The sequence below is a fragment of the Oryx dammah genome, unplaced genomic scaffold (assembly GCF_014754425.2).
Source record: "Oryx dammah isolate SB20612 unplaced genomic scaffold, SCBI_Odam_1.1 HiC_scaffold_24, whole genome shotgun sequence".
NCBI classification, from domain to species: domain Eukaryota; kingdom Metazoa; phylum Chordata; class Mammalia; order Artiodactyla; family Bovidae; genus Oryx; species Oryx dammah.
In genome coordinates this window covers 46,036,820-46,052,150 of record NW_024070208.1, presented here as the reverse complement: position 1 = coordinate 46,052,150, position 15,331 = coordinate 46,036,820, and the positions used below count along the sequence as shown (strand labels likewise).

The following is a 15,331-nucleotide window of genomic DNA, read 5'->3' as shown; positions in this document are numbered from 1 at the left end:
CAACAATGTATTCAAATCTTACTTGCTCAATGGATTTTACTTTAATGAAATTCTTCAAAGAATAATACATCATGTTCCAAAGATTGAAATTATACATTAAGTAAAATGACTGAATATGTTGTGTCTCAGTTTATAGAAACTTTCAATTGAATACTTAAGCTTTAAAAGCATAAAATTTGCATATATTAAAATATTTCTTTAAGTAAAAGTATTAAATATTGTCTTTGCATTCTTTGTTCCTAGACAAAAAAAGCAATTAAAGTAAAAATAAGCTAAAGCTATAATAAATACTACAATTTCACCTATGTTGCCTAAGCCTTAAATTATGTTTTAAGATGTATTTTACATTAAGATTTTAATCCAGCTTATTTTTTACTTAGTTTATAATATGACTTTTAGAGTGTTATGAATGTGTAAGTGAATAAATGAATAATGCATGAATGAAAAGAATCATCCAAGAAAACTTTTACAATTAAATACATTGACTAATGAAATAATTGTTTACCCCATGTGGAAAATAAGTAACTCTTCAATGACACAACCATTGTTACTAGAGTTTTGTGCATTAAATATTTTAGTACTTTATGAGCTAAATATCTCAGGGAAAAAAATCAGTTTCTCCTGCTTTCCATTAGTACCACTGAGAAATCTCTTAGGACAGGAAAACTCATACTTGCAAAATGATTTTAAAGGGGTTGATTTATTCCAAGATTGCACTTTACCTCTGTTTGGCCAAACACATTCCACTGAAAATATGATCAGTTACATAATTATTAGAAAGAATATTAAAATGTTTGGATGGGTAAACATTGACTTGAGTGAACTTTTGAATAAAATAGAATGGCTAATTTAGAAAATATTATTTGTCTAAAATATAATAATGTTCTTTGTTTAATACCATATATTTCTGCATAATCTAATTGTTAAGATTTAGATGTCATAGAAATTAGCTTAAAACTTAGACAAACTTAGGTACCTCTTTATTAGAGAAATCTGAGTCTATATAGTGTGTATCTGGTCATGTGTGCAATTAGCTACAGCATGGATTATTTATATAGACATTTATACAGACCAAAAAGGAGTTCTTCTATACAGTTTTATAAATCCATACTTTATAATAAATGTACAGATACTCCAAAAATGACACAAACTCCAGCCTTTGAGTGCTACACAGAAGCCAAGTTTCCCTTTCATTTGTGATTTCAGAGACTTGATGTGAACTTTATTACCTTTTTTAAATTAAAAACTGTGGTTCAGTTCAGTTCAGTCACTCACGTCCATACATGACTACTGGAAAATGATAGCCTTGACTATACAGACCTTTGTTGGCAAAGTAATATCTCTGCTTTTTAATATGCTGTCTAGGTTTGTCATAGCTTTTCTTCCAAGGAGCAAGTGTCTTTTAATTTCATGGCTACAGTCACCGTATGCAGTGACTTTGGAGCCCAAGAAAATTAAGTCACTGTTTCCATTGTCTCCCCACCTATTTGCCATGAAGTGATGGGACCAGATGCCATGATCTTCGTTTTTTGAATGCTGTTTTAAGTCTACTTTTTCACTCTCCTCTTTCACTTTCATCAAGAAGCTCTTTAGTCCCTCCTCGCTTTCTGTCCTAAGAATGGTGTCATGTACATATCTGAAGTTACTGGTATTTCTCCTGGCAATCTTGATTCCAGCTTGTGCTTCATCCAGTCCAGTGTTTCTCATGATGTCCTCTGCATATAAATTAAATAAGTGTGGTGACAATATACAGACTTGACATACTCCTTTCCCAATTTGGAACCAGTCTCTTGTTCCATATCTGGCTCTAAATGTTGCTTCTTGACCTGCATACGGATTTCTCAGGAGGCAGGTAAGGTGGTCTGATATTCCTATCTCTTAAAGAATTTTCCACAGTTTGTTGTGATCCACACAGTCAAAGGCTTTGGCATAGTCAATAAAGCAGAAGAAGATGTTTTTCTCGAACTCTCTTGCTTTTTCCATTATTCAACAGATGTTGGCAGTTTGATCTCTGGTTCCTCTGCCTTTTCTAAATACAGCTTGAACATCTGGCAGTTCATGGCTCATGTACTCTTGAAACATGGCTTGGAGAATTTTGAACATTATGTGCAAATGAATATATTCAGACAGAAAAAAGATAAACTATTAATACATGCAACAACCTGAATGAATCTAAGAAACATTTTGTTGTGTAAAAAAGGCAGACATGAAAAATTAGGTACTGTATGAGCTAATTTTTGTGAAATCTAGAACCAGCCAAACCTCTTTCTGGTGATAGAACTCAGAAAGCAGTTGCTTATGGGGATGGGAGAAATAGGTTGGAAAGGGGCATGGGAATCTTTCTTGGTTATGGAAATTGTCGAGAGCTCAACAAAACTCATTAAACTGAACACATAATAAGTTCATAGTTTGAAGCTGTTTTAATTTTAACTTAAAGGTGAATGGTAAAAAGAAAGATTTATAATCCCAGTTGCTTTTAAATTATAATTAGAAGATGGGCTGTAACTTTTAGCATCGAGATGTGGGTTCTCCATTCTTTTAAATCATATATGTGCTTGTTTCTTAGAAATTTAGGTCATTTGTCTGCAATGTGACCAGTAGAATGTAGACTACTTAGAAGCATGACTTGTTTGATTTATTTAGCTTGGAAAAAAATTACTGATAATTGTGTTCATTTTTCATGTTGAGACATAGATTTTAAAAATATGCATTGCAACTATAAAGAGTAGACTTTAGTTGACTTTTTTTTTCCTTTTCTTTTGTTACAATTGGCAAATTCTTTTTTGTAAAGTTTCTTGTGTCTATTTTTTTATTCTATAGAATACATACTGAGAAACAGTTTTATGTTTAGATTTTGGAAGAGGGCTTGACTATTTTTGAGGATTATTTTCTTTTTATCTGTATGATCCTCAAGAATGAAGCCTTAGTGTAACTGTTGAAGATGATTATTAACAATGTGTAGGATTGAAAAATTAAAAGCATATAAGACAAGTGATGTTCAATCTTGGATATATGTTAAAATCACCTGGAGAGTCCTAAAAAATATTGGTTTCTGGGCCCCACAGCAGATGCAGGGTAAATGCACCCACCAGGTGGCCTAAAAGAACCAATTTATACCCTCATATTTCTGGAGTCTAGAAGTCTGAAAGCAAGGTGTCAGCAGTACCATGCTTCCTCTGAGATTCTGGGTAGAATCCTTCCTTAAGTCTCCAAAGATCCTGATGGTGGCTAGCAAGCTTTGGCAATCTTTGGGTTGCAGCTGCAGAGGTCACATCTCTACCTCATCTTCACATGATGTTGTTCCTTCTTCACAGTTTCACATTTCTCTCTTTCACATTTTCCCCATATTTTCACAATGTCCTCTTGTGAAGGCATCTGTCGTGTTCAGTGGAGAAGCCATGCTATTTTAGTATGGCCTCATTGCAGTTAATTTCATCTGCAAAGACCCTGTTTCCAAATGCTCACATTCATAAGTATCCATAGGTCAGGACTTCAATCATTCTGAGGCGACACAATTCAACTCATGTAAGCCAGAATCTCAGGGAGTAAAGCCCAGGCATAAGCATGTTGAGGAACTTCCCAGGTGATTCTAATGGAACGTAGAGTTGCAAACCATCACTGGGTTAAATGAACTTTTGAGATTAAAGACAGGCATTACTCTTTCTCTGTTAGTACAAAGCCTTAAGCTTGTCTGTTTTCTATATTACATTAGCCTTTGATATTTTGAAAATAGCCTCCTATAGGCTGATTTCATTCTAGAACATCTTCTGGTTTCAAACAGTCTGCTTTTATGTCATATTTGCATTTTTGCACTCTAATCAGGAATAATTTGTTTATTATTTATTATGTATCATGTTATCAGTTGACTTGTAGACTTCCAAATATTTATAAATTATTGAAAAGTGTTTTTCAAGGACAGTGTGCGTTCATATCTGAAGGTGTAAATATCTCTTTGCTCAAAGAAGCAAATGCTAACAAATGAGTATTTTATTTATTAATCTGTAAATCCATTTATAATAGCTCAGTGGAGACAGTTATACAACAGATTGGGCTGGCCAAAAAGTTCATTTGGGTTTTTCAGTAAGATGCAACAGAAAAATCTGAATGAACTTTTTGGCCAACACAATATTTGCACATTGGTCTCATTGGGAAGGTGCCAGGCTTGAGTAAGATATGGAATGGGACCTGAGTGTGAACATAGGACAGGATCAGGAAATATAATACCATGTTTCCCTGGGATACACCTAATACATTATTCATTAATTTTCAGTAATATATTTGTGGGTTGCATTGATGCTAGGAGTCTGAAAATTACCAGAATCAAAATTATTCAAATGTTAAATAATAATAGATTTCCATGGTCCCTTAAAATGTGACTGCCCAAGTATATCCTGAGAAGTCCCATAATGAAATAGCTGTTAACAGCTCCTCTGGTATTATTTTGATGATGTCACTATGATAATTTGTGTGTTAAATGATCCTAGACACTTGCTGAATCAATAGACTCTATGTATTAGGTTTTTTTATAATGATAATTGTCTAGAATTAAAACTTGCTTTGTTCTGTTAATTCTTTGTTGTCTAATGATTCTAAACTGGATGTCTTTTTTGACCTCGATTTTTATCCAAAGAGGGGATTTACATTTGTCATTACTACAATGGTGTTCACCTATTTTCTTTCTATTCTTTTCTTACTTAGACTTATAGTTGTTGGTGGTGAGGAAGGAAAAGATAGGTAGTTTGGGATGAACATATACACAGTGCTTGCTATATTTAGAATGGATAACCAACGAGAACTTACTGTAGGGAACTCTGCTCAGTGTTATGTGGCAGCCTGAATGGGAGGGGGATTTGGAGAAGGACAGATACGTGTATATGTATGGCTGAATCCTTTTGCTATTCACCTGAAACTATCATAACATTGCTCTTCAGCTATATCTCAATATAGAATAAAAGTTTAAAAAAATTTAAAAAATAAATAAAATGTGTCTTTTAATCCAGTTAAATGTTGATTGAAAAATGTGTTGTCTTCACATTTTTGTAGCATTAAGAAAAACCAACATTCCTTAAGCAAGGGTCTAATGTATTTACCTCTTTTCTTCCCCCCTACCCTCCCCTGGCGGTATAGGAGCGTGTTCCCGACAGCCCGTCACCTGCCCCCTCCCTGGAGGAGGGCCGAAGGCCTGGCAGCCACCCGTCATCACACCGCAGCAGCAGTGTGTCCAGCTCTCCAGCGCGGACTGAGAGCTCCTCGGACAGAATTCGTAGGTGTCACTCTTCCACTTGTCACCATTTTAAATTTTATTAGGTGCAGCTGGCTTTTCTAATCAAAATACCCTCATTCTGAAGAGATCTCAGGTGTATCATGTTCTGAACCTCTGTAGCAGTAGCCATCCCTCAAAATTATGTTTCCCAGTTTGCAATAGCATGAGGTATGATAGTACATTAACAATTCAGATATAAACTCCCTCTTTTTGATGCCACACATAAAGATTTGAGCTTTGAAACAGAGAAAGTAAGTAACCTTCTAGATTAGTTTCTGAAGTAAACGCCTCCAACTCTCAAATATCTAGTATCCAAATATACTGTGTACGAATTATTCCTCTTCATTCCTTCAATTCCATCCTTGCCAGTTTTTAAAAATTTACAGTTTTTAAACTTCATCCTTGCATTGACAAAGAGGGATAAAAGAAATAGATTCAAAATAACTGTTTTGAGAAAAACACAGTTCATAATCATTCAGATGATCAATAGATTGAAGAGTTTGAAATTGGTCAAATTTAGGATTTGAATTAGTAACAGTCAGTAATGCATATGATCTCTACATGTTATTATTATAAAATTCTAAAAAGTAGGTTCATACTTTATTTTGTGATCACATTTTCAGATATTTAATCCTTGTCCTCATGATCAAGAAATTTAAAGTAAAGTTGTGGGTTACTGTTAATTGCTCAGTCATGCCTGACTCTGCAAATCCATGTACTGTAGCCCGCCAGGCTCCTCTGTCCATTGGATTCTCCAGGCAAAAATACTGGAGTGGGTTGCCATGCCCTTCTCCAAATTATTTTACATATTTTTAAAATGAATTTTTATCAGTGAAAGTAAGGTTTTATGGAATGACTTTTCTTCAGAATTTTTCACAAAACCAAGATTTTCATGGGCAATTTATTAAGAAATATATCAATTGGATTGAAATCATAAGGGTATTTGGTCTCCTGCTTTAATCTGTCAGTAGTGACAGATTACTCTTAATAATTCAAGAAAGAAATTATTGTTTTAAATCATTCAACCATTTTATAGATATTAATGGGCAGTTTTACTTTTAAATTTGAGTTCAAAATCAAATTTTTAAAGACATACTTTGATATCTCTTAAACTCAGGGTTTGTCTACTAGGCTGTGTGTGTGCATGTTCAGTTGCTTCAGTCATTTCCAACACGTTGTGACCCCATGGACTGTAGCCCTTCAGGATACTCTGTCTATGAAAACTGCAATGGGTGGCCACTTCCTCCTCCAGGGAATCTTCCCAATCCAGGGATCAACTTCACGTCTCTTGCATCTCCCGCATTGCCAGCGGATTCTTTACCTCTGAGCCACTGGGGAAGCCCATTGACTAGAATAGAATATGACTATTGAATTTCAGTGCTATTTCAGTCCCTTAACTTGTTGAAAACTCTGTTTGCCCTCTCATGCCTCTAAACGTATTCTAAATTATATTTTAAATTTATAGACTTAGAGTGTTCTAGCTTTAAGACTGTAGTTTTTGCAGTTACAGAAGGCTCAGAAGTGGATGTGTTACATTAGATAAAGCCTGAATAGTTCATTGGTAATGGTTATAGTGGTATGACCACTCAAAAGGATTCTAGACATTAAAAAATATACCTATTTTATGAGATAGAGGATAAAATAGTTTCATTTTCAATATATTTCTGCTTGTTCTTACGAATTATCATAGTTATCAGTCCTCATGTTGTTCAACTTAGATTATAATTTTACAGTTAGACCATGATATTTTATTTATTTCTGATTCCAAAAGAGTTTAAATAGGTTATTTGAATATTGTGTATTATGGTGTTTTATTCTTTTATCTTTTGTTTCGGGCTTGACAGCTGTCCATCAGAATGGGTTGTCCATGAACCAGATGCTGATGGGTTTGTCACCAAACGTACTCCCTGGGCCCAAAGAGGGAGATTTGGCTGGTCATGACATGGGACATGAGTCGAAAAGGATGCATATTGAAAAAGGTAATATATGATTATGAGGTCTGTTTTTCCTGCTCGACATATGAACTAGGTTTTAATCACAGAATAAGTATATTTCTAAATTACATTAGAAGATGGTATAGAAATGTTTTAAAAGCCTATAATATTAGCATTAAGTAAAAATTAAGTCTACTCAACAAAAAAAGAAATATGAATGAAGAGCTGCTGTGATTCTCTTAAACAACAGGTAAGTGTTCATTTATTTCCTAGTACATTTAGAAAAAGAGATTTTTTTTTGTTTGTTTTAATTGTTATCTCTCAGTTCCTGAAAGTCTACAGTTTGTCTTTCTCCATGTCTTCAGGGTCTATAGTCCTTTTACTTAGCATGTTAGAGCAAGGACGATATACAAAGGATTACTCGAAGTATTTTTTGGAATAAAAGAGATGGTCATTTGGTCAATCAAGAAATATAGTGAAGATTATAACCAATGTACTAATATTGTTGTTCAGTCACTAAGTTGTATCTGACTCTTTGTGACCCCTTGGGATGCAGCATTCCAGGCCTCTCTATCTCCCAGAGTTTTCCCAAGTTCATGTCCATTGAGTCGGTGATGCCATCCAACCATATCATGCTCTGCTGCCCTCTTCTCCTCCTACCATCATTCATTCCCAGCATCATGGTCTTTTCCAATGTACTAGTCAGTTCAGTCAGTTCAGTCGCTCAGTCGTGTCCGACTCCTTGCGACCCCATGAATCGCAGCACGCCAGGCCTCCCTGTCCATTACCAACTCCCGGAGCTCACTCAGACTCATGTCCATTGAGTTGGTGATGCCATACAGCCAGCTCATCCTCTGTCATCCTCTTCTCCTCCTGCCCCCAATCCCTCCCAGCATCAGAGTCTTTTCCAATGAGTCAACTCTTCTCATGAGGTGGCCAAAGTACTGGAGTTTCAGCTTTAGCATCATTCTTTCCAAAGAAATCCCAGGGCTGATCTCCTTCAGAATGGACTGATAGGATCTCCTTGCAGTCCAACGGACTCTCAAGAGTCTTCTCCAACACCACAGTTCAAAAGCATCCATTCTTCAAACGCTCAGCTTTCTTCACAGTCCAACTCTGACATCCATACATGACCACTGGAAAAACCATAGCCTTGACTAGATGGACCTTAGTCGGCAAAGTAATGTCTCTGCTTTTCAATATGCTATCTAGTAGTTGCTTCTAAATTGCAGGTAACAAATAAACCCAGATAGTGCAAAGCTATGAACATTTTCTATTTATATTTGATTTGTACCAGCATGACTTGTTTCCATAGGCAAACATTTGTCTTTTCATGCCCTACTTTCATGAAGAATACTTTCATGAAGAATTGAAATATTATTTTAACATGCATGTTGAAAATTTATGCTGTTGGATGCAAATTCATGTTTTCAAATGGTAAGTCTAAATTAGGACAACTGGAGCCTTGCCATATCTTTATCATCTTAATTTAATACTTTCAAATTTTAATAATAACATAGACTGTATACTTTGATATCTTTTTGATATGACTATCAAATAATCAGTGTTATGGAATGGATTACTTCTTTGGAAAAAATTTATTACTCAAAGAGCACAATTAATTGGATATCAAAAAGGAAAATGAATACAACTGGACACTTAAATAACAGAAAGAAATGTTTACAGAAGGACTAAGTTAAGGTGGAAACCTTTTTGCGGAGGGCACTCCGCAGAAAGAGAGAGGCAGTGGAACTTCCCTCAGCAAAGCCGAGGGGTCCCGAGGAGAGGTGAGCCTGCTGTCCGCCAACCCAGCCCCTCAGCGAGCGAGAGACAATCAGACGCGACAGGGGTTCCATCTAAGCAGTTCCGCTTTATTGTTGTAAGCTCTTGGTTTTTAAAGGCAAGCAGGGAGGGGTTTGTGAGGGACTTTCCATAGTTGTACCAATCACATTAAAGGTCAAATCGTCATGTGCCATCATTATAGCAGGAGTCTATGGTGACCACGTGCTGTCTACGTGCACAGAAATCAAGAGAGCCAATCAAAAGTTTTGACAGACAACTTAGGCCGCGCCCTCATCTATTCCGCCAGGCGCCATCTTAGCTCTAAACCGCAAAGCTAGCCCTTCTTTTTTAAGGTTTCCCATTTAGGGCCCCACACTTTTTTCCTCAGAAATAATTATTCACTAAAAGTAAAAAGGCATACACAACCTTGTTTTTCTTTTCCACATGAATACAGTTCACCTGAAACCTCAGGAAGAAAGAAAACAATATTTACATAAATTAACTTATCTGTATTATGCAATTAATGATAAAATGGTAATCTTTACTAGGTTCTAATATGTCAAAATGTAGGCATTATTGGGAGCAGCATTAAGACAATTTCAAATTATTTTGAAATTCACTACCAAGTATTATCACTAAGCTGAGTGGAATATATACAAGTACATAAGTGGGTCAGATTGTCTCTAAGTGTCTAATTCTAATCTTTCTGTGAGTTCTTCTTCAACAATGAAGAAAAATGTTATATAGAATGCATTATGTATATTTTGACATGTGTTTTATATTTAATGAAAAAATGATTTGTGAAAATCTACAGTAATAAATTTTTCATAGAGGATTTAAGTTTTAAGTAAGAATGTTTAAATATAAAAATCCATTACTAGGGTTAAGCAGCCATTCTCCACTAATGTCTTGCGGTAGAATGAAACCCTACAGAAAAAGTTTTTAGTGACTCTTTTCACAGTTTTCTTATAGATGCTACATAGCTAGTGTCACTTAAAATGCATGAGAGATGTTTTATAGTATACAGTAGATATCAGTATATTAGTGATTAATTCTCTTACAGAATCTTGGTGAAGCAAGTATGGGAGTGAAATGTAAAAGCTCAAAGGTGGTAGGTAAGAGACCACTAAAGGCATGATCAACAATGTGACTGAAACAATGAGTCCCCCTGGAATTTTTGGTGGGGAGCTTTCTACAAATCTCATGTTTCAAGTTGAGTTGAACTACCCTTTTTTGAAATGGCTTCTTTTTTCAAAATTCATGAGTTGTATCTGCCTATCTGTTCATTATCTGTCTATATACCTATCATCTATTTGTTATTATTATTATAATCTTGCCATTATAGAGCCTTTCCTGAAATACAAAACAAGATTTTTATAGGGATCATACTGCTGGTTTTCCTGTGTGCCTGTCCCTTAAATTTTCATTACATTTGCCTTGTTATTCAGAAGTTCTTTTTTCATTGGTCTGCTTCCAGTACTACATTGTAAATTCCGAGGAGTCATGTGTGTACTGCATTTCCTTGAAAAGGACTAGACAGTCCATTATGTGAATGCATATTTACCTGAGCTGAATTGCTAAAAGATTCTAAGAGATGGTGAAGGTAAGTTAAAATAACTGTGAAGATGAAAGGCAAAAGGTGGAATTATGGAACCCTTAGAACATACATGTGTATGAAATAGTAGCATATTCTGGCTATGAATATACACGAAAACGTTTTCTATATCACTATAATCTTATCACATGTTAAGTTTTTAAATTGTTTTGCTCTCAGAATAAAGACCTTGGTATAACCCAACAGTCTTTCAATATCTGAATGCATATTTTATTTTAAAAAAGTACATTTTATTTTAATATTTGCCCTAGGGATGTGAAGCTCCCTTTAAATTCTTAATTTCAAATATAATTATGGGGTCATGGACATTGCAATAGACATTGATACCCTTATAGTAAGAGTTTTATTATATGATGCTCATCTTTTGTGTGTATCTCATCTCTTCTATTTTTCAGCATACTGAATTATTAGTAAATATTCATAGGCTTTCTAGATTGATAGGGTCTACTAAATTAAAAATTGTTTTTTTTTTCATGACTACATTCATCATGTGCCTTGTACTCACCCTGTAACTTTCTTAGTACACATATCTGTATTAAAACAAGTGACTTCATTTAGAGACATTTGTAGAGAAATTAATTATATGCTTGTGTCATTTTAGGCTTGGACTTCTTAAATGAAATTTGCTGCTCACCACTTTAAATCATCCAAAAGATAATAATTCTTAAGAAAACATTGATGTTAAAAATAGATACCAAAATTAATTTGGGTGCTGAGAATCATCATGGTCTAAAATCTTAATCATCAGTAACTTTTAAGCATTTTTAAATCATCTTAATATTAAAAAGTTGTTGACTTTATTCAACTAGACAGAATATTTGTCACCATTAGCCGAAAGATCAGTGGCTATACAGGCATTAGAATTCAAAGTAATAAGTGCTGAGTACACTCTCCCCTTAGTTTTTAAAATAAAAACACTCTAAAGGGTTTTTGAATCCAGGAAGAGTTTAATTAGAATACATTCAAAATATAAATATGAAAAAACAAGTTAGTGTGTCAAAAAGTAATAGACATACATTATTTCAGTGATCCTAAAGGTTAGGAGAAATGATTTTAATAGTATGAACTTTGATTAAAATTAGGGGTTTATCAAAGATATGTCCTGAGGAAATCTTCGACACAGCTGGTAGCCTCATAAACAGTTTTATGTCTTCTAACTTTTCCAAACATACTCCAAGTTCTCTAGACCTTCTGGATTTTAAAAAAACATTGCTGATTTTTGCCCTCAGTCTAAAATTCATGAAATAGATAGGACTAATTGGCATCACTGACTCGATGGACGTGAGTCTGAGTGAACTCCGGGAGTTGGTGATGGACAGGGAGGCCTGGCGTGCTGCAATTCATGGGGTCGCAAAGAGTTGGACACGACTGAGCGACTGATCTGAACTGAATTGATGTTTTCATTTTTTTTAATTGAAGTATAGTTGTTTTACAATGTTGTGTTAGTTTATGGTGTATGACAAAGTAATTCTGCTTTATATATGTGAAACAATGAAAGAGTTACATATATATAATATATTTCTCAGATACTTTCCACTATAGATTTTTATAAAATACTGAATATAGTTTCCTGTGCTATATAGTAGGACCTTGTTGCTTATCTATTTCATATAAAATAGTGTATCTGTTATTCCCCAAATCCTGATTTATCCCTCCCCCAACCTTTTCCCTTTTAGTAACCATAAGTTTGTTTTCTATGGTCTGTGAGTCCATTTCTGCTTTTTAAATACATTCATTAGTATCATTGCTTTTTAGATCCACATATAAGTGATATGTCATATTTATCTTTTTGTCTGGCTTACTTCACTTAATATGATCTCTAAGTCCATCCATGTTCTACAAATGATATTATTTCATTCTTTTTATGATTGAATAATATTCCATTGTAAGGGCTTCCCTGGTGGCTCAGGGGTAAAGAATCTGCCAGCTAATTCTGGGTTTGATCCCTGGGTCAGGAAGATCCCTTGGAGGAGAAAATGGAAACCCACTGCAGTATTCTTGCCTGAAAAAATCCCATGGACAAAGGAGCCTGGTTGGCTACTGTCTACGGGGTCCCAAAGAGTCAGACATGACTGAGCGCTAAACAACAACCGATAGTCCATTGTATATATATACCACATCTTTATCCATTCCTCTGTTGATGGGCATCTAGGTTGCTTCCATGTCTTGGCTATTATAATAGTGCTGTTATGAGCAACAGGTTTATGCATCTTTTCAAGTGAATTTGTTTCTGAATATATGCCCAGGGCATTGAAATTATATAACCAGGCTCTCTGTTTCTTTATGCTGCATCTCTCTTTATTCCTCCCAAATCTGTCACTGGTGCTGATTTTCAGTGATAACTCTCATGCATAATTTGTTCCCTGGTTTATCAACTTGTTTGAATTGTTATTTCCAAAACATTTTTTAGCATGCTTCATACCATGCATATAATTCCCTATGCACATTTTTATTATTTTGGAATCTATCTAATTATTTGTTTTACAAAAAATAAATGTATGCTACACATTAGATACTGTATGCTACAGTGTTAGCTGTTTTTTCCCCAATTATTATAGAAAAAGTGAGTACATATAATTGGAACTAAGTACTAAATACTTGATCTACATTAGTGTATTTCAGTCTTGGATTAAATAAACCAAAATGATATAATCAATAGGTAAATATTTACTACATGTCAGATATGTGAAATGAACCATATAAAATACAAAATCTCCCTTTCTTTTTTCTCTTTTTGCTACAATTTCACAAAATATTTATTCGTATCTATTCTAATTTTCCCTATAATTGAGGCTTTTCCCTTTATTTGTTTTCAAAAAATATATGAAAACTTTCTTTCTTAGTGTACTCAGTCATTCAGTCTTGTCAGACTCTTTGCGACCCCAGTGACATCTGCCATTTTAGAAGCAGGAATAATTGAAGATGAAGCCGGAAACACAGGGGATTTGCTTCAGGCCATAAAACATTTCTTTCGTCACATATTCTTTTGTTGTGTATTCTTCATGGGCGGTGTTCAAGATTTCCAATGCTTAACAGACTTGTTTGGAAGGTTCTCATTCTGATATTCTGAGTTTGAAGACAGAGCATTAGAGGCAATGAAGTAGTTAGCAAACTGGGCATATTGAAATATCCTCTTATTAATGTTGTATTCTTAGCATCCAACCTTGTGGACCATTTTCCTGTACAACATCTATTTTAAATGACTACCATCACTTTTCTGCTGTTTGTGGAAATTAATTTTTTGAAATATATTTCCTTTTGCACATTTTTCATTACTTAAAAATTCTAATTTTTGGATTATCTTCAAAAATGACTTTCTATTTTGAATTCTAGATTGACATTATACAAATTAACTTATAGTAAATATCACACACATATATGAAAAATCTGAACCCAGTAGTATTTCGTCTGACTGTATAGATCTGCATGGATTGAAAAGCCCTTTTCTTTGGAAATTTCCATATTTTGGTATATTTGGTATATTTGGGCCACTTGTAAAATTAACTACTTCAGTGTTACCTAGAGTAAAATTTACACTTTCAAGGAATTTATTATTACATAATTAGTATGAACTTTACTAAAAGAAATAAAATTTATTGATGATGAAGATGTCAGTTGCTACTCCAGGACATCCATAATTTAAGGGTTTAGGTAACTTTTTTGGATACTTAGAAAGTTGAAGTACATTACTATTTGCAGATAATTTTCATGAATTAGTTGCCAAAGCAATCAATTAGAGAGTATTAATATTTGTTTTTGGATACATTATAAATAATAATTACATTTATAATAATTTTACTTACTAGAGTAGCTTTGCTTTTACTTGGTCAGATGAAATGTTTTTTCCCCGTGGAGAAAACAGAATAGAGTATTAATTACTCCACTTACTCAGCTGTATTTTTTTGAGCTCTTTTGATAGGGACAAAGTGACTCACTTCCTCACTACTTAAGAAATATTTTTATGTAGTCATGCCAATAGCTAATATTTTTATAGCATTAACAGTGAGATAGAGAGTAAGTGACTAGTAGATTGTTATTGTTTTTGTTTAGTTACAAAGTCATGTCCCACTCTTTCGTGACCCCATGGACTGTATGTAGCCGGCCAGGTTCCTCTGTCCATGGGATTTTTCCCCGACAAGAATACTGGAGTGGATTGTCATTTCCTTCTCCAGGGGATCTCCCCAAAACAGAGATCAAACGTGCATCTCCTGCATTGGCAGGTGTATTCTTTACCCCTGAGCCACCAGGGAACCCCAAATTAACATATTAGTTCCACCTGTAAATCTGCATCATGTAATTATTTATTTATGGTTATTATAAATGACTATTTTATTTCCTTCATTTAAAGTATTTTTGGTTTAATGAATCAACTATTTCTAATTTTGCAATTTATTTGCATATTGTCTAAGCCATGATTTCTATTTCTTCTGTTTTCAATTTGAAATTTTACATAATCTGGTGTGGAAATGATCCAAAGGGAATGTGCACATTCTTCTGTATGTTTATTTGAAAATTAGCTCCAAAATGAAACTTCATTTTGGAAATATTGACTTATATCTGATATCTTTAGTGGAGCTGAAACAATCTTTCTTTTGTACATTTTTATTTTGTAAGTGGACAAGTGTATCTGTTTCTAAAAGAATTACAAAACACTGTCCTTCCTTCGCTGAGTAGGCATATTTATAAATGTACAAAAATTAGGTCATTACAAGTTCAATGACTCAGAGAGCTTTTTTT

The 15,331-nt window shown here is 34.3% G+C and overlaps 1 protein-coding gene across 1 annotated transcript in view; it reads left to right on the top strand.

Annotated features, from left to right (window-relative positions):
* Positions 1 to 15,331, top strand: part of DACH1 (dachshund family transcription factor 1) — a 463,451-nt gene that overhangs the window by 329,419 nt on the left and 118,701 nt on the right. The window contains exons 7-8 of the mRNA XM_040267265.1: positions 5,128 to 5,263; positions 7,108 to 7,242. Of these exons, the coding sequence (XP_040123199.1) occupies positions 5,128 to 5,263; positions 7,108 to 7,242 (271 nt within the window). The remainder of the gene's footprint in view (positions 1 to 5,127; positions 5,264 to 7,107; positions 7,243 to 15,331) is intronic.